The sequence below is a fragment of the Clupea harengus genome, chromosome 14 (genome assembly GCF_900700415.2).
Source record: "Clupea harengus chromosome 14, Ch_v2.0.2, whole genome shotgun sequence".
NCBI classification, from domain to species: domain Eukaryota; kingdom Metazoa; phylum Chordata; class Actinopteri; order Clupeiformes; family Clupeidae; genus Clupea; species Clupea harengus.
In genome coordinates, this window is record NC_045165.1 from 21,619,332 (window position 1) to 21,646,769 (window position 27,438).

Below are 27,438 nucleotides of genomic sequence, written 5' to 3' on the forward strand. Positions count from 1 at the left end.
TTGCATCTGTGTCAGTTGTGTTTTTTTTCTGGCTTTTGACCTGTAGCAGAGCTATTGCCGAGTCAAATCTCTTAGTGAATCACAGCATTATTTGATAGCCTATAGCCTACTGTTCTTGATGTTAGAGTGATAAATGCTAGAAAAAACAATCCACCAACAATCTACGAAATTCGGTCATGCTAGATTCATAAACGTTGCTGACTTGATTTGAGAGTAAAACATTCTTGTTTTAGATTTCATCACATGATTAAAAAAACATAACCTTTTGGATTTCTAACTGAAATTATAAAATACAGTACAATGATGATGTTTCAGGGAATAAGGACAATGACAATGAGTAGTAACCGAAAAAGCAAATATTGAAGGTATTTCCAGTTATTCTGGCCTAACAATGGAGAAAAATTACGCATTACTGTTGGTCGGCAATGACGGGGTTAAGAAATTGCGACATGCCGTGATGCGATTCAGTCAAGATGGCCGCGCCGTTGCAAGTGTCATAACACCTGGCTTGCTTTATTCATTGGATATAACCTGCTCAATAACATTTTGTGCACAAATACTGACGTACAGAATCGTCGCATCGATTGTTTGTTACTACAAAATGTATTAGTTCGTAGAGAATACATGTTAGAGGAATTACACTAGGACGTGACATTGCCAGTAGCCACCATGACTGCTAGCTGATTAGCTGGCTGGCTAACAAGTAGCCGGCAGATCTACACATTCATTGATTGTGTGAGACAAGTGTGCTACTTTAATGATTAGGTAAATAGTTATTACTTTACGGAATTAATTCTCATATTTGGACAGCTTGCCTTTAAGTTACGTGAAACGTTCTATTACTGTAGTCTACTACAAGTTTGACTTGAATCTCCTCACTAGCTAACCTTAGTTATAACTCTAGTTACCTGTAGAACAATGGCAGTAATGTGGTCTCGACTTTCGTGCATTGGTTTAAGAAGAGGAATAAGGAGTATCAGTCTATTCTCCAACACGTCTCCTTCAAGTTGGACTAAGGTGGTCTCAGATGCAGAGAAAATAGTTGGATATCCGACTTCGTTTATGAGCCTGCGCTGCTTACTCAGTGATGAACTAAGTAATGTGGCAATGCACGTCAGAAAACTTGTTGGAACAAAGCATCCACTTCTCAACACCGCAAGGTATTGTCTTATAACTTAACGTCTTAATGTCATTGAAGTTTGTGTTTTCATTTCACTTTTCTCTAAAGACAAAACCTCACAATTGCCTCACAAACCTCACCCTTTGGGTACAGACGTGTTGCATTTCACAAAGAAATGATTTTGTACTGAATTGCATGGGCGTGTGAACTGGAAGGTAACAGTCTTTAATGTACTATGCTGTCATATTCGTGATCAGTTTTTTTTATTCTATTATGGTGAATGCCAGACCAGATTGCTAATTACAGTTCTCACCATTGATGGAATCTTACAGGTGTCACTTGGTCTATAACCTACAGCATGTCAGGGCTTTGGATTGAGAGGGTACGGTCTTCCCCTATGGCAGCAGTAGGCCTACATATCCGGTCCTTGATTTTACTTTGGCAAGGTGCACACTTGGGGTAGATGTGCATCGGAAGGAAGGAAGTAAGCAAGAGAACACCCTAGTGTTACCCAGAGGAGCCAAGTGAAGTCAGCCAACATGGAGTCAGCAATGACATTAACAGATCTTGTTTTTGTGAATGCCATTTTGAATGGAAAACACTAAATACCTTTGATATGATATGAATGGATTTGTGTATCTGTTGGATGCATGCATGCATCTCTCCTGTGTAGTGCTCATCCTAAAAATAGGGGGTGGAGGCTCCCTCCTGTGGTTTCTCATAGCAACTCCAATACTGCCTTCTTACCTCATGGTCCAAGTCTATCTGTTTGGCTCAGGTTATGCAGTCAAGCCAAAATTGACTGATGCTTTATTTGTTAAACACATAAAGATCGAATGTCTTTTTACTTTTGGTTAGGCTAACAGAACTCTCAGGTGTGGCAAAACTGGACTAAAACTCTCATCTTCTTAACATCTCAGGTGCAGTCCAGTTGGGCTGTTTGTAAGTAAGGAAGCAAGCATAGGGTGTCATCCTTTAGTGAGGCTAAAGACAGAGATTGATTTTGTTCATTTATATATTTGATGGCAATGAATACTAACTTGAGTTGTGATATAATATGGTGATTTTACAAACATATCTCTTTGCTAGATCTTAATATTTTAAAGTCAGAATGTAATGCTTGGCGAGAGTGAGTAAAAGAGTGTTTGCTAAAAACTCTGGAATTGATTTGTATTGAAGAAAAAGACCTTTATGCGTGATGCTGATGTTAGGATACTGAGAGGTAATCCTCAAATATTACATCAAAGCCTCAAACAAATGGAGTTAATGCATTCCATTAGTATCTTAGCTCTCTTGCCAAAGGTGCCTGCATCGGAATTTTACTTTCAGAATGTTGGCAAAGCTGGAGGGTAGGAACTCCTGCCAGCCTTCATACCCTTCAAGGGTGCGACCACCAGAGTGAAGAGCACAGACAGGGGAAATTGAGGGGAGAGAGAGAGAGAGAGAGAGAGAGAGAGAGGGAGAGAGTCTGTGGAAAAGAAAACTGGAACCCAATCCGACCATGTGGACGACTGTGCTGGAAACCGTAGCCCAAGGGTGTAATAACCTATACACCTGAATCTGATATGACAATCCATTTCAGTGTTGTAGCATCGGACCTGAAGTGGACCTCTGACAGTCTGATTCCTCACCGTCAGCGCAGGCCGGCCAGCTCGTATTTCCTGGAGTGTCTCCGCCCCAAGACGTGGAGCGGACAAAAATATCCACAATGGCAGACAGGCGGACCCCGGGCCAGCTCGCTTTTCTCCTCCTCCTCTCCCCTTTCCCTTCATTCTTAAAAAATGCCACTCAGCTTGCTGAAGTTTAGGAGAGTGGGAGAGGAGAGCAGAGAAAGAAAGAAAGAAGACAAGCTGCAAGAGGAGTGGAGTGAGAGAGAGGGAGGTTAAAGGAGGTTGAAGCAAGCGGCGGGAACCACTGAGTGAACATCACTGAGTGAATGAGAGCAGAGGAGGTCTTTGGTTCTTGTCTGACCCATGTAAGCGCTGATTGCTGAGAGCAGCCTCTTGACCTCTATCTGACATAGGCACATCGCTGATGGCTCACGTTCTCACATTCCTTCTTCAACAATGGGCCAACTTGCTCTTCCTTCAAGAACTGCAGTTGTCTTCAATTTGTGAGGAGATGACAGTATATCTGAAATGACAGCCACTCCCATTGTTTTGCTCACTTGCTTGATCTCTCTCACGCTTTCCCGCTTTCCCGCTTTCTCTCTCTCTCTCTCTCTCTCTCTCTCTCTCTCTCTCTCTCTCACACACGCACACGCACACACGCACACACACACACACGTACACACACATACACGCACGCACACACACACACACACACACACACACACACACCCTTGTACCCTTCAGCTCCATACTCATTGGCACTGTAGGCTGACTGATTGATTGTCTCGTGGTGTGCCATCTGACACAAACATTACTAATTTCTCCCTCAAGAGCAGAGCGAGTGCCGTTGGATCTGCAGTGACATACCCTGTGGCGCCCTACATGTACTGTAATGGAGTAAAGACATGAGATTCCAGCGTACTTTTTTCCCACCAGCCGGTGGTGCTTTGAAAGCAGGACGTTTTTGTCCAATTTTAAGGTGTGACGTCAGAGCTACCACTAGCCTTGCTGCTCAACTGCTTTAAAAGTCGGAGGAGACTGACACCTTTCTCCTGGGCTCGATCTCTATTTCTTTCCGTTGTCCCTTTCGACCTGCTCTGCCTTTGTCCTCCTTCTGTTCCAGGCTGCAGTTTGGTACCGTGTTCTCTACCTCCCGTTGGCTGTCTCTCCTCCATTTACCTATTCTCTCTCCTCTCTTTTTCTTTGCCCGGTTGGGGGGAGGGGGGTCATGCAGAGGTTGGTTGTCTGGGTAGGAGCTGAGGGGGCGTGGCCACATGTCATCCCTGGTTGCTAACGACGGCGTTGATTCATGGTGAATGGGACTCCCTAGGGGCAGGATTAGAGGTGCTCTATCTAAGCGCTCCCGAGGGAGAGCCAGGGTGTTTTATCTCCTCGGCACCCAGCAGCAGTCGAAGCTGCTTAGCCCCCAAATGCACAACCCCCCCCCCTACTCACATGCACAGACACTTTCATACACACATGCACAGCTCTGGAGAAGATCCTACACAACCACAGCAGATCAATGTCCCCCGTCTCTCAAACACACGCACTCACGCACTCACGCACTCACTCACTCACTCACTCACTCACTCACTCACACTCTCTCACACACACATACAGCAAACAACTCGCATACACAGAGGTGCTGTAGTGATGGGTAGGTCTGCTGTGTTGGGCTCCGTCACAGTTAGATTGAATTACTGTTCCATACGTAACAGACAGCCATGGTCCAAGATCAACTGTAACAGTCTATGGTCATCATTCACGTGCCCTGACCTAAGGGGGTACCTGACTTAACTGACCGACTGCTGAAGAGATAAGGCACTTCCTGAGAACCTGCAGCCCAGGGCTTTGATCAGTCCTCTGAATGCCTTTGACAGTTGCGCTTGAACCCTGACATTGGTTGTTGGTTTGTATAATGGATGTGGCGGCCTTTCTATGGTTTCTAATTTTGAAACTCCAAGATCCAGTCAAGGCCGTGGGTCTGGTGAGCAGGTAGTGGATTACGCACTCTCGATATTCCAAACCTGAAAGAATATAATCCATTTATTTGGCTCCAAAAAGGTGAACATGAACAAGTTGTAAATTCATACAATAACGCAAAGTTAACGACAGTAAACTAAAAAGGCTAAGCTAGTACCGAAAAGTGGTAAAGAAAACGAAAAACGTCACATTCTAAATTAAATAACTTTCTCTGAAACTTATGTAAGACTAGTTTATTTGAATTTAATATGACGCAAGTTATGTTGGCCCAAAGGGACGTTTCAGCCAAAAAACGCCTCTCTACAACCCAGCCCTCAACATTTTGCTGTTTGGCATCAGCAGCCTGTCTTCTGGTTCTAAATAAAAAATCCGTTCCAGTGTGCTAATTATTCAGAGGCTGTTGCAGGTCAGAGCTGAGAGCCACGAGGCAACTTGCCACCTTCCTCCAGTGCAGTCGGACTCATCCTTTGACTTGGCAGCAAATTAATGACGATCTTGAAAGGCAGCTCTCCTCATAATTGTCTTGACCTCCATCTCTGTGTCGTCCTGAAGAAGCAGCAATTAGCCGTTCTGTTTGCCTTGTTACGGAACCTGAGTGAATAAAGAGCATGTTGATGGGGACTCGGAAGCCCAATTGAAGTGCGCTCAACCCAGGAGAGGCAGTCTTGTCTCGTCTGTGAAAATAAATGAAGAAGCGTCTTGTTAACCGATCGTTCCGTGCATTTGATTACCATCTGATTATGGGGCTGGGGGGAGATTGGTTACTAGTGGAGCAGAAGGAAAGCAAGAGGGCTCGGGTTTACCCCTGGCATTCCAGACCGGTTGGGGGAAATTCTTGTTGTGAAAATGAGATTGATCCCCCGAGGTTCTGGCCTGTGCTGAGGATAAATCAGCCTAACGCAGGGGTCCGCCATGGCACCGCAGCAGAGGAGCGAGAGGAAAAAAGACAGAAAAACCGAAAATCTTACATGCTAGGGGCTTCCCTCCATGGAGTTCAAAAAGCGTGGGTAATATTAGCTGCTGCATTCTGCTGTGCTGGGTTTGAAGGTGGTCCACAGGGACCTCAGGCTGTTCTCAGAAGTTTGTCCACAGTTATAACTTTGTGTGTGTGGTGTGTGCATAGCTCTTGTGTGTTCCGGTAGCTCAGCTGGTATGGGTTTGATTCCTAGGGAGCACACATGCCTTCCCTGTGCTGTGAGCCACTTTGACGGAAACCAAAAATAGTCCGCAAAATAAATAAAATGTGTGTGGTTCGAATGTGTGCCTCATCTTAATTCTAAGGCAAACAAGTTGAATGTTGAGGAACTTTTGCTTTGAATTATATAGTTTTACACTGAGTCGGTAACATGATATTATTAAGAGTGACGGCATGTGCTGTATTGTAATTGTAGAGTTAGGCCCACTGATAGGCTCTTATCTTTCTTCATTGAGACGGCTAATAGGTACTTAACAGAGTGTGTGACTGTGTGGCATGCTGTTAAACTTGAGGCTGTATTTAAAATGGTTTCACACACACACAGACACACACACACACACACACACACACACACACACTCTGATGCCAGTGTGTCTCTTGTGCCACAGGGGCTTTGTGTACGACAGCAAAAACAACCTGCAGATGCGGGGGCTGGTAGTGCTCCTCATGTCCAAGGCGGCCGGCCCCAGCCGCAGCATCCCTGACCCCCAGCTCCCGGACATGGTCAGCGGCATATACCCCAGGTAAGTCAGGCCTGGTCCCACCCCCCCCACACACAGACACACAGACACACAGACACACAGACACACAGACACACAGACACACAGACACACAGACACACAGACACACAGACACACAGACACACTCACTCACACACACACTCACACACTCACTCACACACTCACTCACACACTCACTCACACACTCACTCACACTCACACACTCACACACTCACACACTCACACACTCACTCACACACTCACACACTCACTCACACACTCACTCACACACACACACACACTCACTCACACACACACAGATACTCCGCAGTTTTATTTAGCCTCCTGAGGCAAGAGGGTAGGTCTTGCGATTTGATCGATCTTTCTGTCGTCTGTGCTTTCCTACAGCTCTGATTGTGTTTTGTAAATGTTTTGACCACGTGGAGCCACATCAGACGGAGTCTTCAAGGTTAGATTCACTTTGTGAGAAATAAGCTGCTCAACCACCCCACCCACCTCGCTACCAGGGCTTTGGAAGGCTCAGAGCCCAGTGTCCTCGCATCCCTCCAGCACACTGAACCACAGTCCTCAAAGGTCAAAATAGCCACAGAAAAAAGCACAAGAAACATGTCTTTGGCGGACAAACTAAAGAGTGCAGTTAGTTTAGGGACAGCATTTTTTTTTCTCAAGAGAATTACAGCGACCTTGGAAAGAAGCCCCCGAAACGTCCATTTTAGCAATGGTAATGAAGTGAGGCTTTTTTTTTTTTAATCACTCCTCCTTAAAACGGCTCTTTCCCCTCGGTGTGCTGGCGAGAGTGGAGAGCCTCTCTGTAGGGCATCACGGCTCAGCCTCCTGCCGCTCCTGTCCTCCATCCCTGATGAATTCAGCCACCCAAGTCCCGCAGACAAAGAGGAGGATTTGGGGCATCGGAGGTCCCCGGGGGAGCAGGCAGAGAGAAGCCCTGTGCCCCCCCGCCCCCTCCCCCACTCGCCTCAACCACCTCCTCCTCCTCCTCCTCCTCCTGCTTTTGCACCTCATCGCTCCCGGTTTCGGGGCCAATTTGAAACGAGGCCAGGAGTGCTAAACGACTCGCTAGCGCTCCTCATTAGCAGCTTCATTCCAGCGACCCCCCCCCCCACAGGCTGGTCATCTGGCTTAGGGAGCCTCAGCCGAGCCGAGATTCCACATTGTGACTGGGAGGGGCTGCAAGGCTTTGCTGTGCTGAGCGTAACAGTGGGGTAGCGGAGCAGTCCCCGTTCCGATTTTGGAAACACCAATCCATTCTCTTGACACTGCTCCAATCCATTCTCATGACCCCTCCCCCCCCCCCAATCCATTCTCATGACACTGCAACACCCCACCACCACAAGAGGAATACAAACTCTGAAAAATGAAAGAGGGGAACACTACTGTTGCTCACTTCATAGCCAACAATACGCGCTCAAGGGGCTGTTCGTAGAGCGATGGTTCATTCTGAAAAGTGGAGGCAGCGGAGAGGCTCAGCGTGCATTGTTGTGTGTCCACAAGTCGCTACCTTGTCAGAGGGTCCTTCTTCAGTTTTGAGGGAGCTGCGGTTGAGGCAGACGCTCATCGAGTGATTGGGGCCTATTGGTCGGAGGAGGATGGTATGACTGGGCTCGTGAAAGAGGTGGAGTAGGGTTGTCACGATACCAAAATTATGACTTCGATACTATACTTGCCAAAATATCACGATACCCGATACTTACGATACCACAAATACGATACGATACCACAAATACGATACGATACTGGTATATTTATCTATGATAGTAATAAACAAAACATCTGTAAGGTTCCCTTTTTTACCAGCTTGTTCCTGCCCAGCTTTTTGAACACTTAACAAATGGCATTCATATTAGTATTAGCCCACAGCAAGATATTAATGAAAACTACATGGTGACATCATAGCATTGATTATACACGGCTATGTAGACCTATTGTCCGTATCTGACTATATGACTACATAGTTATTTCCATAAGTATGAATTACATAATTTTACAGTGTGTTTGAGGTGGAAAAAAACCTAAAGCTATGTGGGTAGATTAAAGATAGACACATAATTAAAGGGCAATTTCTCCCCTTTATTGAAAAAACAACAATGAAAAACATGCCACCACATACCTTTGCACCAATACACACATGCCATTACACTATGGTGAACAATGAGACAGCCTGTCTGTCTGGTAGAATTATTTTGAATTATGAATATTCGCACTTGTTGCAACTTGCAACTATTGCAATTGTTTATGCACTTATTACAACTGAACTATTTACACACTTTACAAACTATTTACACGCTAACAGAACACTAACTCTATAAATTAACTGAAATGTATTTTGTGATGGTCTTGTTAGCAACTGATATTCTAACAAAAAAATGATAATAGTCATGACGATAATGTGCATTGTCTCATTTTCTGGACAGTTCTTTTGCCAGATGAAGCCACTTGCTTGATGTTTGACTGTGTTAGGAAAGTCGTTGGCAACCTAGCCAACATGGCTATCACAATAACATTACAAAGAGCACTTAATACTAGCATCAGGGGTGAAAAAAAACGTAGTACTAGCATCAATGTCCAAGCCTGTTATAACAAGCTTGCTAACATCGCTAACGAGATGTCTTGCTAGCGGCTACATTTAGCGAAACCTGTTAAATTTGCTTTCTTTGTTTATGACAAACTAGCAAGTCAACAACTTTCCTAACACAGTCAAACATCAAGCAATTGCAACACAAGACAAAGCAGACGTCCTCTTTTTCGAGACCTAAATGTGTCCGGGTAAAAGAGGACGTCTGGTCACCCTAGCTAAACTAGGCTAAGGCTACTCGTGTTAGGCTGTATATGGGTGAGCTTGGGTGTTCATGTTTATAATCGCATTTGCTAACCTGTCGTTCTTTGAACTTTCTGAAAAGTTCGGGGTGTCTGTCTGATAGGTGCTTAGCCATATTCGACGTGTTCCCTCCCTTTGCCTGAGTGGATTTGAAGGTTCTGTGTGTGTCGATGGGTTTTCCTTCAGTGTCTGCTTCGTACCCGAAGTATTTGCATGTGTGAGAGCTGGGCAGCCCCTTACAGTCAATGCGTGCAGGCAGCCTGACAGGGAGCGGAACAGTGAGTGCGCTCTGATTGCGTGCTTTTTTAATGAAGTACCGGTACCAAAAATATGCAAAATCGTATCGTTTTTAACGTAAGGGTACCGCGGTACTTTTCTAGTACCGGTACACCGTGCAACACTAAGGTGGAGTGTGCGTTCATTCATGTTTCGCTGCGGCTGGCTGTGATGGCACAACCCTCCTGCTCCGTCCAGCCTCGTGCTCATATCCTGTTTCCGATTACAACTGTCTTTCACAAACACCTCATGCAAAATACACACACACACACACACACACACACACACACACACACACACACACACACACACACACACACACACACACACACACACTCACACTCACACTCACACTCACACTCACACTCACACTCACACACACACAGCAAGCGAGACAAACATAAGGCTTTTTTTTTTTTTTAGAGGAATGCCGCACAGAAAGGGCAATTTTCATGTGTGGATCATTTCATGGTGTTGCCAAGTAGTTACCAGAAGCTGTTGTTGTGCTTGGCAGGTAGAGAGCGGGGCATCTGAATGAGCTCTTTCTTGAGCTGGGCCTGGCCAGCACTCAGGTCTGGGGGAAAGAGAGAGAGGGAGGGAGACAGCGAGGGAGTGAGGGATGTTAGGGGGGAGAGAGAGAGGTGAGGAACAGAGAGAAAGAGGGAGAGAGAGTTTGGGGGATAGATAGAGAGAGAGGCAGGGAAGGTAGGGATGGAGAGAGAAAGAGAGTGAGAGGTGTGATGGGCAGAAAGAGAGAGAGAGAAAGAGGCAGGTTGGAGAGAGAGAGAGAGAGAGAGAGAGAGAGAGAGAGGGGCAGGGTAGGAGAGCGAGTGAGAGAGTGGGGAAAATAGTGGAGGTGGCACATGGGAGGGATGGGCCCTTGGTGGCGTCGGGGGCCTAAAGCCACCACTGTGTTCCTGCATTCAGCTGGCCCTACGACAGGAAGTGACCACATTCTTCCAGCCATGGCAGGCAGCTTCACCGACTGGCCGCCTGTTACGTGTGTGTGTGTGTGTGTGTGTGTGTGTTTGCTTGCTTTTATTCTCTCACATGCCTTCTGTGAATTTCTTTGATTTCAGCACAAAGCCCCGAGAGTCACCGTCTGTGGCACATTGAACCACATTGTCACCTAGAGGCATTTTTGCATATGAAAGCTCAACGTGCAGAGGCAACTGCTTGTAGTCTGCACATGCACACACGCACGCACACACACACACACACACACACACACACACACACACACACACACACACACACACACACACACACACACACACACACACACACACTCACAGGTGGAGACTTAGGCACAGAAGCTTGCCTTTGGAAATAAACTTTGTTGACTACGACAATTTTGGTCAGGGCCAATTTCATAGAAAAATAAGTAAATGCACAAACACATGTTTATTTGGCCGTCGTTTTTGTATGCGGTCATGTTATCCAGGGGATCCTGGTGTAGCATGGCTGTGCCCAAACACAAACGCACATTCAGAGGCTGTGGGTTTCTCTGTACCACTTCAGTGTGTGTGCCAACAAAAAGTTGGCCCTAAAAAAGTGGGAAATGTTTTTGTTTTTTAGCAGTTGCCAAAACCTTGATGTGTGGAACAACAGTACCCTCATAGTGGCGATAAACTGCAGGTATTTTTATTTGTAAGAAATATCAGGAAGAGAGACTTTAGTGAATGGTAATGTGGGGGTGGTGGACGCTGATTCATTGAGTTCCCCTGCAGGCAAGCGTCTCTTTAGTGGAGTTCCTTATTAATGAAAACGCCGTTCAAGGTCATGGACTTTCTGTTCTCTCACAAGTCGGGATACAAGGACCATAATTTCTTGGCTGATTAACAAATGTTAACAAAAACACACGCAGAATCACTATAGCATGCGCCAGCACACACACACACACACACACACACACACACACACACACACACACACACACACACACACACACACACACACACACACACACACACACACACACACACACACACACACACACACACACACACACACCCACTATTCACTCCACGCACCACACAAATTGCAACATATGTCAGTCTGAGAGCCCAACTTGGTCACCTCATCTCCTCTGTTTTTCACGCCTTGTTCTTTCTTTCCTTCCTCCTCTCCATCTTATTTCTCTCCCTCTCTCTCCCTCTCTCTCCCTCCCTCTCTCTCTCTCTCTCGCTCTCTCTCGTGGAGCTCATGGTCTGTGACACGGGGCTGCAGGCTCATTAGCAGCTGGGGCTCTGATGGGGAGGTTGATTGATACCTCATGGGGCCCAGCTCCGCCCACTGTGACATGCAACATTTGTAAAATGTCTCCTGCTCCAGTGCGGGCGGCTGATGGCTCCCCAGGTCTCCGGGAGACAGACGGATGGAGAGAGAGAGAGAGAGAGAGAGAAAAAGATTGAGAAAGAGCAAGGTGAGGGTGGGGTGCAGGGGCAGGCGGACGGCTGCTCTCCAGTGCACATGCCGTTTCGATAACAAATCATTTGGTGGGACTAGAGAGTGGAAAATTCATGCTCTATATTCACCTGCATTTAGTGCCCCATATGGGGGTGTGTGTGTGTGTGAGAGTGTGTGTGAGAGAGAGCCAAGCTACGGTAAAGAGGCTTTGTAATTGACTAGATGTAAATTAACCTTAGGTTATGTGGCTTGGTACATGCTTATTGATTTATCATTAATCACGTGCTAACTCTTGCACCCGGGCGTCACCTGCTCATCACATTGATGTTGGTGGCTGAAATGTTTGCCTGCGCTTCATGCATTTAGTGAGATGTGTCCACTTCTGTTCAGCTCCGTAGATTCAGGAGGACTGAGCGTCGAGTGTTAATCTGGAGTTGCCTGACAGTGCCACGTGAACAAGAAAATAATCAGCTAATCACCATGGCCGTTGGTGGAATAGTGCCCTCTAACGAGGCTCTCCTGTGAGGAAACGAGTCTGATAAGTGGCATTCGGGAGAGGTAGATGGTAGAACACTTATCTGGCCCTGTGGCATGGGATTGTGGGATTTAGAGCTTGAGAGAGTGATGTGGGAATCCTGTCTGCCCTTATCAGCCCGTCCCAGTCATCGTGAGGGAGGACGAACAGAGCAACACACAGGCCACAGTCAGAGCATCTCGCGGACCAGGAACAAGCAAGGAAGTTCAGGCTTCTAAAAACCCATAGGTCCTACTTAGATTACTAAAAGTCACGAGTGCTTTTTTTAATTTTTTATTCACAGCAGTTTTTCCAAGTTTTCTGGAAATGTGTTTTCACTTGAACTGGTCTTCCATGGTCACCCTTTGTCATTGAATGCAGAGAGTGTAGTGGTGTGGTGTGGTGTGTAGTATAGATGCAGTGCAATGACTGAAGGATGCTCTGGAAGGTCTGCTGCAGTGCACTTGCACACGAAAATTTCAAGCAGCCTGTGACTGAAGCTAGAAAATGGGAGCAGAGCGCTTGAGAGAAGGGGGCGTGTCAGAAGGGGCGTAACCCCTTCGCAAGATGCCATCGGTTGCTATGCAACAGAGGCCCCGAAGCTATTTATACCCCTTGCCTACTCCACCCCCTGGCTCCCGCACTGCTGGTCCTGATGAGAGGGCTGGCCAGAGATGCCTTGAAGCTGCCGATGAAATGTTGAGTGCTGCTGGTCAGTCACACAATACAATACTCAGTGAGGCAGACGTCTGTGCTTGGATGCCTTGTCACAGTAGTTGATACTACTCATTGATTGATTACTTGGTGGTATTGGGGAGTGCACCAGTCTCTGTTCCAAGTGTGAAAACAGCCTAAGGTTATTCATCCGTCCACAATTAATTGGCCCATAAAGAGCCACGTTTTGAATTATTGAGACATGCAATGTCAAGATGCGACCTACTAAGCATTTAATGAAGTATACTGATAACTATAATGAGCTGAAAGGCAATACATTGGAAGAGAAATCATTGCTCACACGTTTGAAAAGGTCTGGCTCGGCAGGACTTAGTACACAGTGTTTTGTCCATGATGTTTGGCTGGATGTAAGTCTGCCTTTTGTTCGGCAGGCAGCACCTTCGGGAGCCCATCCCTCTCCTCTCTTCTCTCCTCTCCTCTCCTCTCTCTTCCTCAGTACAGGCACAATAGGTGGTGATTGAACAGAAGAATAAGATGGAAATACAGAAAGAGGGATATTAGTGCATTTTAACAACGACTCGACGCAACTACAGAACCATACAATTACCTGCAGCCAGACCTTTCTGTGTGTGTTTATGTGTGTGTGTGTGCGCATGTGTGTCACAAATGGTCACCCCTCCCGTCTCTCTTTCTTTCCCTCTTTCTTACTCACACACACACACACACACACACACACACACACACACACACAGTCACTCACTCACACTCTAACACACATAAACTTGCGTTGTCGGTAGACGGGCAGTTGCAAGGGAATTATCTCATCAGGACACTTTCTCACCCGGTGAAAGACGCCTAAGTGGCCATCAGCTCTCGGGACCCTCCCACCACACATTCTCCGTGCATCACCACGGCTACCTCGCACGCGACGCGGAACAACCTGATTATTCCCTTCGGAAGGGCTGAATCAACATTTGATTATAGCCTCCTGCTTTCCCCCCCAACCTCCCCATAACCTTTGTGTGAAATGGGCCATTCAATGACCATTTCATCTCTGATAATCAAGAGTTGCAGTCATTTAGAAATTGTTTAAAATGTTGTGGGGTTTTTTCTCTCCCGCCTTTCGTTTGTCTCTCTATTTATTTATTTATATTTATTTTAAACTCCAAGCAAGGAGTTGTATAGTGGTTGGGGTGTTGTGTTTGAGAAGTGCCTATGTTCTGGGCAGTGTTTGATGAAGATGGATGATTGTATAGGGAATGTACTGTATTTTGTTATATTTATATTTATATATTTCAGTACAAACACTTTAAAGTGTTTGTACTGAAATATAGAACTATAAATATAACAAAATACATCCATCTTCATCCATCTTCATCTTCAACCATGACCAGTTTTGTTAAGATTTTTTTTCAGTCTGCAGTGGAAAGCATCTTTTCTGTAGAAATATTGAGTTTTTCAACTGAGTTTAACCAGAAAAGAGTCAGTACAGTTTAAAGTGACAAATCTTTTTTTTTTTTTTTTGAGTTGAGTGAATATGGGTCTAATTTTACTCTCCATCTTGCTTCAGTCAGAGGAACCTTGCTGAGATAACAGAGCTCATTCATACGGCCTTCTTGGTACACCGTGGGATCGTCAACCTCAAGGACTGGACCAATGCCGATGGACCTCTCAAAGACATGCAGTTCGGAAACAAAATGGCGGTATTGAGTGGAGACTTCCTTTTGGCCAATGCTTGCACTGGACTGGCTCAGCTGAACAACACCAAGGTAAAAAATATCTCCTAACCTGTGGCCTAGATTTCTGACGTGATAACACAGAGGTTGAGTGCCTTGTTGCTGCCTTGTACTCCCTCATTTCCTCAATAGGTTTTATTCATGCCTGTATGCAACCTGAGGATCGTGCCTCTGGCTATCCTGTCTCCAACATATTTACAGGGTTCCCACGATCATGGAAATCCTGAAAAAGTCATGGAATTCATAAAGTAAATTCATTTAAAGTTCTAATGAGGTCTAATGTAATGAACTATGTTATTGTACTCTTACATGGATAAAGTTTTGCAGTGAGAATTTCTGCAGCATGATAGTTTCCACCATTGACGTAACTAACTAGCCTATTAGGAAAACAAAAAGGAATATAGAAGGTTGTTGTTTCATTGTTATTCAGTGATTAAGTACGCAATTTTGTGAAGGTTGTGAAAGGTCCTTGAAAAGTATTGATGAAATGTAGTGAGTAGAAGCTGATCATGTCCCTCGCTTGGAAGGGAAGTCCACCCATTTGGGTCCTGGTGCTGAGACTAGATGTTCCCATGGTGGGGTGAGACCCAAAGGGGCGAAGGGGAAGTTCTTTATATGAAGACGAAATGATAGTAGAGATCTCTCTAATCTCCTTGTTCGTCTAAACTGGTTCTCAATTGATCTGGCCCGCTTAACTTGGCAGATGTCGGCACATGTCATCGAAAAAGTGTTTTAAAGAAGTGTACTGCACAGTAAGTATGTGTGACGGGAGTATGCTCTCAGTTCCTGCGTTGGGTTGTGATGAAGATATCTTGTCTGCTTGTATTACTCTCCAACATATAGGACCTCGACAACATTTATCAGGAAAGTCATTTTCACTGCAGTATGGCAGTTTCGAGTCACAACCTAACGATTCCTTTTTAGTAAAATGAGTATCAGAGTCCAGTGTATTATGGAGCCGGTCCAGAATTCGCTGTTGTGTTGGCCAGAGTCCGAAGTCCAAAAAACCCATCTCCTGTCCACACTAAGCTTGGAGCGGGTTAGCTGAAAACAGTTGTTAGCAATCTCTCTCTTCCCAGAGTTTATCACAGTAGTCTGCCACTCGTTCCTCACGGACCTGAGGCTCAAGCTCATGTCTTCCATCAGCAGCGGGTAGCCTCCAAAACGTGAGATATCCAAGCCTGGGAATTCCACACCCACGCAACACCCCCTGTACCCTAGATCCACAGAAGCTTGGCAAAACGGAAAACAGGAACAGGAGAAACACAGCTTTGGTGGGGAAATTTGGTGGACCACATTCAAATCTGTTACATATGCACCTTTCTCAGCCACAGCAGCGGCAGGAACGTGTAAATACCCACCCCTTCATTTGCAGTTTTATTCCCATGGGAAAGGCTTGGTCTTTAGTTTTGGTTTTCAGGACGGAGAATGTCCACTGTAACAAAATGTCATCCATGCTCAAACATAATTTGCTTATTTTGAGGCAAACATGGAAGATGAAGGTTTACCAAAGTTTTTGACCTCTCTGAGCATGTGTCCTAATGAGGGAGATTGTGTCTGGTTTACAGATCAAAAGGACTGAGGCTGGAATTCAGACAGAAGTCCTTCTATATTCTGTGTGCAGTCTGATGTTGTGTGGCTCATCACTTTGCTCTGAGCCAGAGTGAGCTCTTATTTAGTTGACATTGATACAATGAATGGGGGAAATTGTTAGGATAACATAACAGATGACAGGTTTCAAGTGAAGAAAATGTAGCCTGTACATTGTAGCCTGTCTATCCTTAGACTGCAGTTTGTGTGTCAATGTCACAATGTCATTGCTTCAGTTTTTGTCATCTGCACTCTGTCGGGGTCTTCTGTGAAAAGGCTTGGCGACGGTGAACCATTTACCTGAAAAAAGTGCATATTCAGTGTAGAAAAGCCTCTACCCCTCCCTCCTACTTAAGGCTGCAACAGTAATAGGTGCATGAATGTTAGCAAGTCATTTTACTGTCAAGTGAATGGAGTGGCTGAAATCATTTGTGCGTACAACACCCTGAGGACCTTTTTAAAAACCACTGTTTTTGTTTAAAGCTTACATTTCCAAAAATATCCTTGTCATTAAAGTGCCTGAATCTGTTTCCCAACTCCAGAGGATTTAAGATGACTTATTTTGACATTAATTACTGGTATTCCTAGTCTTAAATACTTGACTCAAGATGAGCTCTGTGCTTGCTGCTTCCCTCAGCAGAACTAGCACCTGGCTGTGTATGTGAAAACTGACTCTAGGCGAGTGGCCCGAAGAGCCCAAACACGCCTGTTGTTGTCGAAACTATGGTGATCTCAGCAGAGCCCGGGAGATGGCGAGGCAGGGGGAACGGTCAGCTGACTCTCTCAGGTTTCTGCCATCTGCCAGAGGATTCTCCGTGGCCTCTTTGAAGCCCCTCTCCTCCCGGTCATGCAGCACGCCAGAGTGGCCAGTTGATCTGTGTCAGACGGCTGCTTTCTAAATACGTCTGTGCATCACGTACACACAGCGGCTCTGATTGAGATCGCAAAAAGGCAATTTTGTGTTATTTCAGTACATGTGCAAAGAAGAACAGAAAGGCCTAGAAAGCAAATCCATCAGTTCTCTCTTGTCCTCATCTCAGCTGACTGAGTGTCCGTGGTGTGGGCTGTGGGTGTCTGGTCATGCTACTTGTATTGGCTTACTAGTAGTCGAATGTTTTGGCTCGAATGGCTTGATGTTGTCAGTAATCAGTATTGACCATCCCAGAGTAGTTTGTAAGTGGTGACCCCGGAGAATGGATTTGTGTGTGTGTGTGTGTGTGTGTGTGTGTGTGTGTGTGTGTGTGTGTGTGTGTGTTTGTTGGGAGGTCAACCTGGGTTATCTTCTGTTATGTGGAGTATTTGCAAGAGTATCAACAATCCTTACGGAGGACTTAAACACCACTTAAAGCAAGCTACCTGTGTCTGTTTCAGCCTGACCCTAGCCAATTGATTAAATCAGCAAATCAATATCTCCGCCTACAGGAGAGTGGACGGACCTCTGCACATGCAAACCAACATCTCTCTCTCTCTCTCCCTCTCCCTCTCCGTTTCACACGTGCACATGCTAGCAGACATACCTGAGATTCACCTAAGCATAGTCAGTGGTAAGGTAGGTTTGTATTTGTGCAGTATTGTGTAAATGTGCACTTTAAAGTAGTCGCTATAGACACTCAGTGTTGTCTGTTATGAGGTAATAGCAGGTAATGGTCCCCACTTGTATGCACATGTAGTATGGTCATACACACATACACACACACACACACACACACACACAAACACACACACACACACACATGTTCCCATTCACATAGGCAGTGTGTGCTCATATGCATGTCGCCTGGTGTTTGAATGTTGACAGGTCCTGTCACCAAACGCAGCCTGCAGAATGTGCGGCCTCTGAGCGAATGGAAACGAAACACATCTCGCTCCCCACTTCAAGTTGGCCTGTATCCTGGGGACCCCCACCCCTGCAGCCACCCCTACACCTCACCCCATCCAAAACGTCCACCTTACCCACCACCACCACTACCACCGCCACCAAACCCTGCCCCCGGAGCAGCCGTTCACACGGTGAGGAGGTCGCAGTGGGGTCGTTTTAAGGTCAGACATGCATGTCGTCCTCCGAGGGGAATCCTGGATATCCCCGCGCTCAGTTCGCCAAAGACTAAACACAACCCCCTCACTGATAGCGGCCCAGATTAGTTTCACTTTAGCGCTCTCTTTTCTCTCTCTTTCTCTCTCTTTCTCTCGTTTTTTTGTTGTCTCTTTCCCTGACCTGGGGAAAATGAGATGTAGATGGTGAAGATTAAGACAGTGGAGAGGGGGGGGGGGGACTTTGGAGAAAAGTTCTCAAGGTTCTGAGCTAGCGCAGCTGTGCGAGAGAGAGGGAGGAAGGAGAGAGCACGGCTCCTGGCCCTCGGAGGGAAGCAGCCATCCTGGTGTTGAGAGGAGCTGAACTACTGAACTCGCCTCCTGTTGTAAAGTTTGCTGGACTTGTATGAAATGTCAGTCAGCTATTTAGTGTGACCCAATACAGCAGATACTGTGTTAAGAGGGTGTGTATGTGTTTCTCTCTCTCTCTCTGTGTGTGTGTGTGTGTGTGTGTGTGTGTGTGTGTGTGTGTGTGTGTGTGTGTGTGTGTGTGTGTGTGTGAGAGAGCGAGAAAAAGACAGAGAGATGGGAGGCATTCGTTAGATGCACAGTAGCATTCAGGAGCTCCCCCTGGTGGTGCGATGTGATGTTTTTCTGTGAGGATTTGAAGACCTGGGCTACTTGTCAAAGTCAGTTCCTCAGTTCCTTTAGTTAAGTGTTCCACTCAGTCAGTGATTGGCTGGCTCACACATGTTTGTGAGTGGGTGGGTATAGTCATTGCTTTTACTGGTGTGTTCTCATCTGCCATGTGAGTAGATTTTTTTGTGTTTTTCTTTCTTCGGTGGCTCTTTGAGCATTGTTGAGACCTATAGTCATGCCCATTTCCATCAGTTGCACACACACACACACACACACACACACACACACACACAGACAGATAGATGTAGCTCCTTCACCCTCGTGAGAGAATATGTTCCCTGAGCTCAAACACCCATTCAGAAAGAGGGTGTGAGTGTGAGATTGGCTCTCACTAACTTGGGTGTAAACTTTAATTGAAACCTTGCGTTGCGTCACAGCGGCCAGCCCGCAACCTGAGCCGGCACGCATTGAGGAGTGATGAAAAGACACACGTTCCATTCTGATCCGGCTCACGCTGCTTTTAAACCGGCAGAAAGATGAACCAGCCTAGCGGCGGACTCGAGCGTGCCGCACGGAGATGCTTGAAAGCAGAGATCACCACCCTCCCCCCCTCGCGGGCGACGCTGCCACCGCGGCTTGAGGTCTTAACCGTGTGTGGCGTCTGGACAGCCCCGTGGTGCTTTCCTGGGAGATCCCCCCCCTTTCCACTGTCAACGTTTACTTCAACACTCGGGAAGAGCACACGACAGGACAGCGGCACCCTCCGACGGAACCGCGATTGCTAGGCTAATGCCCGTCTAGCCATGCGTTGCTCCGAGAGGAAGCGGAGAGCCTCATACAGATGTGGCCAGCATCTGTCTGAGCTAAGCCCTCTGTGCCCTGAAGCAAAGCTCTGTGGACCAGGTCTGGAGAGAAATGGGGGGGGGGGGGGGTAGTAATGTGGGTCCCTCTCCAAAAAAGCGGCAGGGGTGTTTTTCTGCGCGCGTGATTGATCTGTATTATGCGCTCTGGCCTTGAGAGCGATCCTGGCTGAGCTCTAGTATAAACGGTAAGGTGACACCCAGGCCCCTGCTCATCTTTCTCCCCCTCACAGACCTGTCGGCGAAACCCAAGCCGGCTGGATTTGGGAACGAGGGAGGGATGGAGGGAGGGTAGTCGGTGGTGGAAGGGAACAGGGGAGGGGGAGGATTTTATCTGATACTTTCCCCCCCCAAAAAAAAGCCCCCCCTTCTCTAATCTGCCCCTTGTTTTTTTCATTCTCAGCCCAGCAAAGACAGCACATCTGGTAACACTGTAGGCGCATTGTCCTTTTTGGTTCTTTGGCGACGGAGTCGGGTTGCCTCAATATTTCCTCAAGGATCCGGTTTCGCAGTGGGCGCACACACACACACACACACACACACACACACACACACACACACACACAGACATACACAGAGGGAGACTTGGGTAGAGACGAGAGTGGTGTTACCAAATAACTCAAAATAAATGTCTGGATTTCATGAAGACATGTGTGATGCACTTCTCCTTTCCTGTCATTTTCAGAAGAATGGCTGTGGTTGTGTTATCCTGACAGCCTAACAGAGTTTTGGAACAGGCAAAAGTGGAGCCTGTCTAATTAGCCGTTCCTCTCCACATTACAGAGAGGGGGGGGGGGGGGTGTAAGATCTGCGTAGGGGCCAGTAGAGGTAGTGGAGGGTGTGTGAAACGTTAGACTCGCGGCAGTTATATGAAAGGCGACACGTCTGACAATTTAACCCCCCCCATAGCCCCAACCCTTTCCTCCTCTCCTGGATTCATATTTCCTAATTATATTGGGGAAATAAGAAGAGAACTGATTAAATCTGGACAATGGGCACATGCAGGCCCCCTTCAGGAAAGCGTAGGTAACACAATAAAGTTGGCTCAAGATTTGTGTGACTGAGTGCGCAGCTTGAAAGAGCCATTATTTGTCTCTTCCTTTCCTCGCTGGTCATATTCTCTCTGCTCTGATGCAGGAGTTCAAGCGCTCAGTGAGTTGTGGGGAATTAGATAATGTCTTGGTTTGTATTCTCTCATGTATTTCATTAGCCATTTGTGTCTGGTTAGTGTGGCAATGTATTATATCCCCTGCTTCTCCTTTATTGTCTTCCTGTCTCTGTCCTCTCCACTGTCATCTCTGTGCTATTCACTCTACAGTCCAGTGGAAGTTTTCAACTCTCCTGCCTGGCCTCCCGAAACTCTTGACTTTTAACAAAACCGTAAATGGGCAGAAAAAAAAAACACTTAAAATGAGTTGCCTCTTTTGTTGTTTGTTTTTTTTTTTTTTTTGGGGGGGGCGGGTGCTTTGTGCCGCATGCCCTCATGAAAGCTTCCCCAGGGGACGCGGACATCAAGAGTCTCTTTATTTTCCTTAGTCAAGCTGTTTGCCCGCCGAGTGCTGGGTGCCTCTTTGAACAAGCAGAAGCCCAAACCTCTCAAGCCTCTCCGTTCAGCCAGCTCCCTCTCTCTGTGCTGTACCCCATGCTGCTAGTGCATGTGGTTTCACTCAGGGCTGATGCTCTCTGATGGTGTGTGTGTGTGTGTGTGTGAGTGAATGAGTGAGTGAGTGAGTGTGTGAGGGAGTGTGTGTGTTCCTGTGCCTGTTAATGTATGTATGTTTCACAGGCGGCAAGGGGTTTTCCTTTCGAAGGAAGCATAGCATGTCGTTTTCAAATGGAGGTTGAAGCATAAGGTGGCGTGAGAGGTTGAAAATGTAATAAACACAGTCTTATTTTGCTGCGTATATTTGTGTAGAGTAGAGGTGTGTGTGTGTGTGTGTGTGTGTGTGTGTGTGTGTGTGTGTGTGTGTGTGTGTGTGTGTGTGTTTGTGTTTATGTGTGTGTGTGTGTGTGTGCGAGCTCGTGGATGCTCCTGCGCGCGAATGTGTGAGGTACCAGATGTCTGGAGCCTCATTAACCCCTCAACCCTCTGGACATTTCTCTGTTTTTACTCACCATCTGCTTTTTAACTGCAGGACGGACACCCAATCCACCCCACTAATACAGTTTGGGCTGGGTGAGGGCTGTGCTATAAATATGACTCGTATTAACAAAGCCCCGTCTGAACGTGTCCAACCAAAACATCAGGCCATCCGTGCCGCCTGATAACGAGACGGCAGCACGAGGATGATGACAAGCCGCTTAACGGTCTCTCTCAGCCAGCCCCTCACCTCCTCACCTCCCCACCTCCTCACCTCCCTTGGGCAGCTCCAAGATTACATGAGGTGTACCATACATACCATAAAGAGTCAGCCTGTATGTAGTTCAAACTGGCAAGTTCTCTCTTGTGGAATCAAGACCATGAATTTAATTTTCGACCCTTTGAAGTTTCATTTTCACCCTTGCATTTTAAGTAATTTTTTTTGTTTGTGTTACGTGTGTGTATATGTATGTAGGAAAACATTTCGGACATATGGTTGACATGGATCATATTTCCATTTTTACTTCATCTTCCCATATTTAGACCATGTCGGGGCTAATATATGCTTTTTTTGTTTGTGTTGATGCAAATGTAAATCCAGATTTTGACATTTCTGATCATTCTTTTGAGAGAATGGCCATTAACAGCCACACTGTGTTTCTGTCTCCAGGTTGTGGAGGTGATCTCCAGTGCCATTGGTGACCTGGTGCAGGGCATCTACACCGAGGGCTCGCACTCTGCCGAGGTAAGAGGACGTGCAGCTCCCACAGTCAGCCACAAGGGGACCCTCAACCACATTCGGCCTAATCAAGTCAGTCACGAGGCCTCTGTGGAACATTACGCCATTGACCAGGCCGAGACAGATTCAATTGGCCACAGTTTAGGGTGGCTGGTGTTGCGTGACTGTAAACATGTTGTTCCTTCCAGATCACGTTACATATTCTGCTCCAGTCGCTGGATACACTGAGCAGACATATGGTCAGGAGGAAGGGATTGTGAAAAGGTGTTTTTGAGAGATGTATGGGCAATACTTCAAAGGATGAATAAACTAGTTCCACCTGATCAATGGAGAAGCGTCACATGACACCAGTATCTACTGTAAACATTCTGCTTGCGGGTTGTGCAGGGGTTTCGCGGCGGTCGCTAGGAGTGCATACATACATGCACAGCAGACACACTGCAGTTCAGATGAAATGTGACATTTTATTGGCAGGTTCATAATACGAAATTGGACTCGCATGATCAGATGCACAGCAGGGCCAGAGCAACTTTCCATAATCAGCCCAATTTTGTGGAGTTTGAAGCAGGATTGTGGCACCAGACGGTCAGGGAGAGGCCATTCATGGCAGAACAGAACAGACCAGAACAGAACAGAGGAGAACAGAATGATCTGAGTAAATAATGAATGAAAGGGAGAAAGTTAGTGCATGATGCAAACAGCCTGAATGTCTGGTCTGGGCCACGTTTCCTCCGGGATGCAAGGGGAGAGTATTTGTGACGGGGGGCAGAGGCGGCTCGAGTTTCACCTTGCCCCTTTTAGAGGAGAGGATTCCGAGCAGACACCGCATCGTTTTCTCCTTCCAAGCGCGCTCCGATTTCAGCCCCCCCACTCCGCTCCTTTTTTGTCGTATTTTGTTTTTCTCGCTGCATGTTTTTGAAGGTAACAGGTATGAATGGATAGGAAATCTGGATACTTTCTTTGTGATCGTTTCGAAGTATTGGCTGGATTTTATTGAACATTTCCCCCCCCCCCCTCTATGTAGTGGTGGAGAATTACTTATCAGTTTCAGACATCTTCAGACCAAAACGCTATGCTGATGAGATCCCTTTCCCCTTGAATAAATCCACTCAATGAATTTGTACATGGAACATGGATGTTTTTACAGCAATGATTCACTTCTGTTCCTCCCCCATTCTCAGGACTCCAGTAATGCTGATGTCTCCCTGGCCTCATGGGAGGACCAGGCGTTCCTATCCCACGGTGCTTTGCTGGCAAAGAGCTGCCAGGCAGCCATGGAGTTGGCCAAGCACAACATGGATGCCCAGATGCTGGCCTACCAGTACGGCAAGCACCTGTCCCTCGGCCACAAGGTACACCAGCCAGCGTCCAGAAAAAAACTCACACTCAGGAAAAACTGTCTCTGCTCCCCCTTGCATTGCTGAGATCATTTAAATAATTCATAAGTTATCATAAAAAATGTTTGAGCGAGTACAAGTTCTCGAGGAGCAAAGATTTGTAGGCGTAAGAACATACCTTGCATACACCCATTCCGGGCCCTCGAAGGAGCTTGCATCTGTTGCATCCATCTGTTCCTCAAGGCTCTCCAGCATCCTAATCCTTGACTGAGTTGAGTTTTGGGCAGCGTGCTGGCTGTCTAACTTTTGTTTTCCTCATTTTGGCAGCTGAACTCTGACCTGCAGCCGTTTGTGAAGAGCAGCGCAGCGGAGCCCCTTCCCTTCAGCATGGACCTGGCTCCAGTGGTCTTCCACCGGCAAATCGTGGGGCAGGAGAAGTGGCTCCAGCAGCTGCAACAGGTAGTGTTTGCACCCCACAAAGACACAGACACTTCCTCAGTGACTTGGGTTTTTCACAGCCAGTTGCAATAGTAATGCGTACTGATACAGTGTAATGTGTAATGCATGCGACTGGGATGTTGGAGCTTGGAAGATGACATGAATGGTAATCTGAAGGGGTTAGTTCATTATTTGATGTTGCCATTCATTGACTTATTAAAAAATGCCTCTGTAATATACAGTATTTTTTATGGTGATATGATTTTAACTTCCTCAAAAACAGAAAAACTATTCTATACTGTCTGTGGCACATCACATCTACAGTTTGATTTTACAGTGTACTATTGTACACCTTCATGACAGCACCTGATAATGTTCACCCTTTTCTTTTCTCAGGCAAGAAGCATAGGAAGACCTATAGATTACACTAAGGTGAGAGAACATATACCCTTCTCCCTTATTTCATCTCTCTAAGCATTTATTGGAATAGAATACCCAATTAAATGGCCATTCACGGTGTCCTTTTGGAAAGCAAACAAAGCATTTCTACTATACCCTGATAGAGGAGACCAGAGTGAAACTATAGACACCTTGCAAAAACAGCCCTATTTATCATCAGCAAACTTTGAACAGTACCAGTATGCAATATCTAAATCAAAGAGTTAAACCGAGAGAGAAAACCTCTCCAGCAGACACTCAGCGGACCCAGTGCCCCTTTACAACTTTCACGTCTCTCCCACCTCTGGGGCGCTAGTGAGGGATGGGTCAGGGTACGGTTGCAGCCGGAGTGTGAGGGGACAGGAGGGTGTCTGTTGGCTGTAACTGATAGCAAGTTTAGAAATTTGGTTTCCAAAGTCAGATGGAGAAGAAAGAAGGGGAGACAGATGAGGGGGCGGGGGGGGGCAGGAAGAGTGAGAGAACAGGGGGATCTCGGGTCGCGTCTGAAACCAAATCAAGAGGGATAAAGTACCAGGGCCTATTTACGGAGGAGACAGAGCGACTCGGGGACGGTGGCATCGGTGGAGAATCTCCTTCACCAGGGGGGCAGGGACACGGCGCAGAGGAAACTGTGGTGACTGTGTGTGACAGCCGTCAGCATGAACGCTGCGCTAAACTGTCAAATACATGAGAGATCAACCAATAGGCCTCAGCAAAAACTGCTGGTTACAACTCCGAAGGAAATGACTGAGACCTGAACATGTACCAAGGTACAGCATACTTTCAGCGGTGCCCAGCCAGAACACTAGTACATGAACAAACACATAAAATGCAGCACAATTTTATACAAAATGTGATCGTCTGAGGACTTCTGCTGGGACATAACCACTGTACCATTTAGGTTGTAACTTTACAGACAGGACAGAGAACACGCGAGGGGAGAGCGTTTAGACTGCAGCCTCCGTGCGCTCCTCTCCCCAAAGTGAACACAGTCCCACATTATGTGCCAGTCGAGTGATGCTCTCTGCTCTCTGTGTTTTTAAGACAAGCTCCACAGGGGCTTTTCAGCACAACCTGTCTTCCCAATCATTTTGTCCAAATGCCTCAAGCAAGTGTTGTCCTAAGAGGGCAGAAGCCGAACCACAAGGGACGGTAGACTAACGGTTAAATGTACCCATGATTGTGAGCAAGAGAGTGTGTGTTTCTGTGAGTGTTGGCGTTTAACATTTTGGGGTGAACAAAGTGAAGGTTTTCCCAGAAATCTTTTTGTATTGAACAGAGATATGAAACAAAATAAGATTTTGTAAATCGACTGGATAATTATCATGTAGGATAATTAGTGTAAAATATGAATTCACCTGACCATGCTGTTCTTCCCCTTGCTCTGGACAGCTGTGGTTAACAATCAAAACCGAAAAAGGAGTGAGCCAAGCCATGGACCTGTGCAGTTACCACGGAAACAAAGCTTTGGAGGCCATCAGGCGCTTCCCTCCCTCAGAGGCGCGATCCGCGCTAGAGAACATCGCCTCTGCCGTCACCAAGATCTGACCAATACCTTTTCCACCGCATTCCGGTGAAGAACATTACCTCAACTGCCACAATATGTATGCCACAACATTCTCATCTGTGACTTACAGCCTTTATAGGAGCAGGTGTCTGTTAAACAGATGGATTTGGAACCAGGTGTGTCTCGAAAAAGCTGGCATATTCAATGAAATTCCATGCAGATGAGTCTTATATGCAGGATAGAGTAAACCGCAGAAGAGGCACCGTTTGCTGCAGTATGCAGTGTGCATAGCTTCTCATTTCAACTGATTGGATGAAATCTAATATGAAGATTGTATTATGTATATTTTAAATGTCAAATTTGAAGTTAGCGTTTCCGTTATAAATTATATATTAAATGCTTTATGCATGTATTTAATTGCTTGCTTTGGTTTATTTTCTTTGTTACTGCTACAACTCAACCCCTTGTCCATGATATCTCACAAATCATTCAGTTGTCTTTTTGTTCCACTGCAAGTGTGTGATAGCAGACAAAATCAGGGCAAACGAGAGAAAAAAAAGGTCAAACTGCTTCCCTTGGTCCTGCCACAGGCACACTTGAAGCTGTGCTAGCAGAAATTATTAATGAGGCCCACTCCCGTGACCTGAGCAAATGGACAGGAAATGCGGCAGTATTGATTGGGCCGTCGTGCGGGCTGGCGCCAGGGTGGTGGCCTGTGGTTTCCCAGGCGCTCTCCACGGACGGACAACAAGGGTGTGAAGCTGGGGCGGAGGAGCGTCACCCTAACCAGCAGCCCCCTTACCAACACCCCCACTCCCTACCCCCCGTACCCCACCTGAAGGACGTAGAGCCTTACTCCTGGGAATGAAGAGGAAAATCAGCACAGACTTACTCGTCGTCTGTTAGC

The 27,438-nt window shown here is 46.6% G+C and overlaps 1 protein-coding gene across 1 annotated transcript; it reads left to right on the forward strand.

The window, feature by feature from the left end:
• The first annotated feature begins 449 nt into the window (after positions 1-449).
• Positions 450-26,940, forward strand: pdss2 (prenyl (decaprenyl) diphosphate synthase, subunit 2). The gene is made up of 8 exons (XM_012824240.3): positions 450-1,160; positions 6,298-6,432; positions 14,707-14,905; positions 22,743-22,817; positions 23,993-24,163; positions 24,476-24,607; positions 24,983-25,018; positions 26,417-26,940. Exons 1-8 carry the CDS (start codon positions 919-921, stop codon positions 26,570-26,572), a joined length of 1,146 nt encoding a protein of 381 aa, XP_012679694.1. The 5' UTR covers positions 450-918; the 3' UTR covers positions 26,573-26,940.
• Positions 26,941-27,438: the final 498 nt, after the last annotated feature.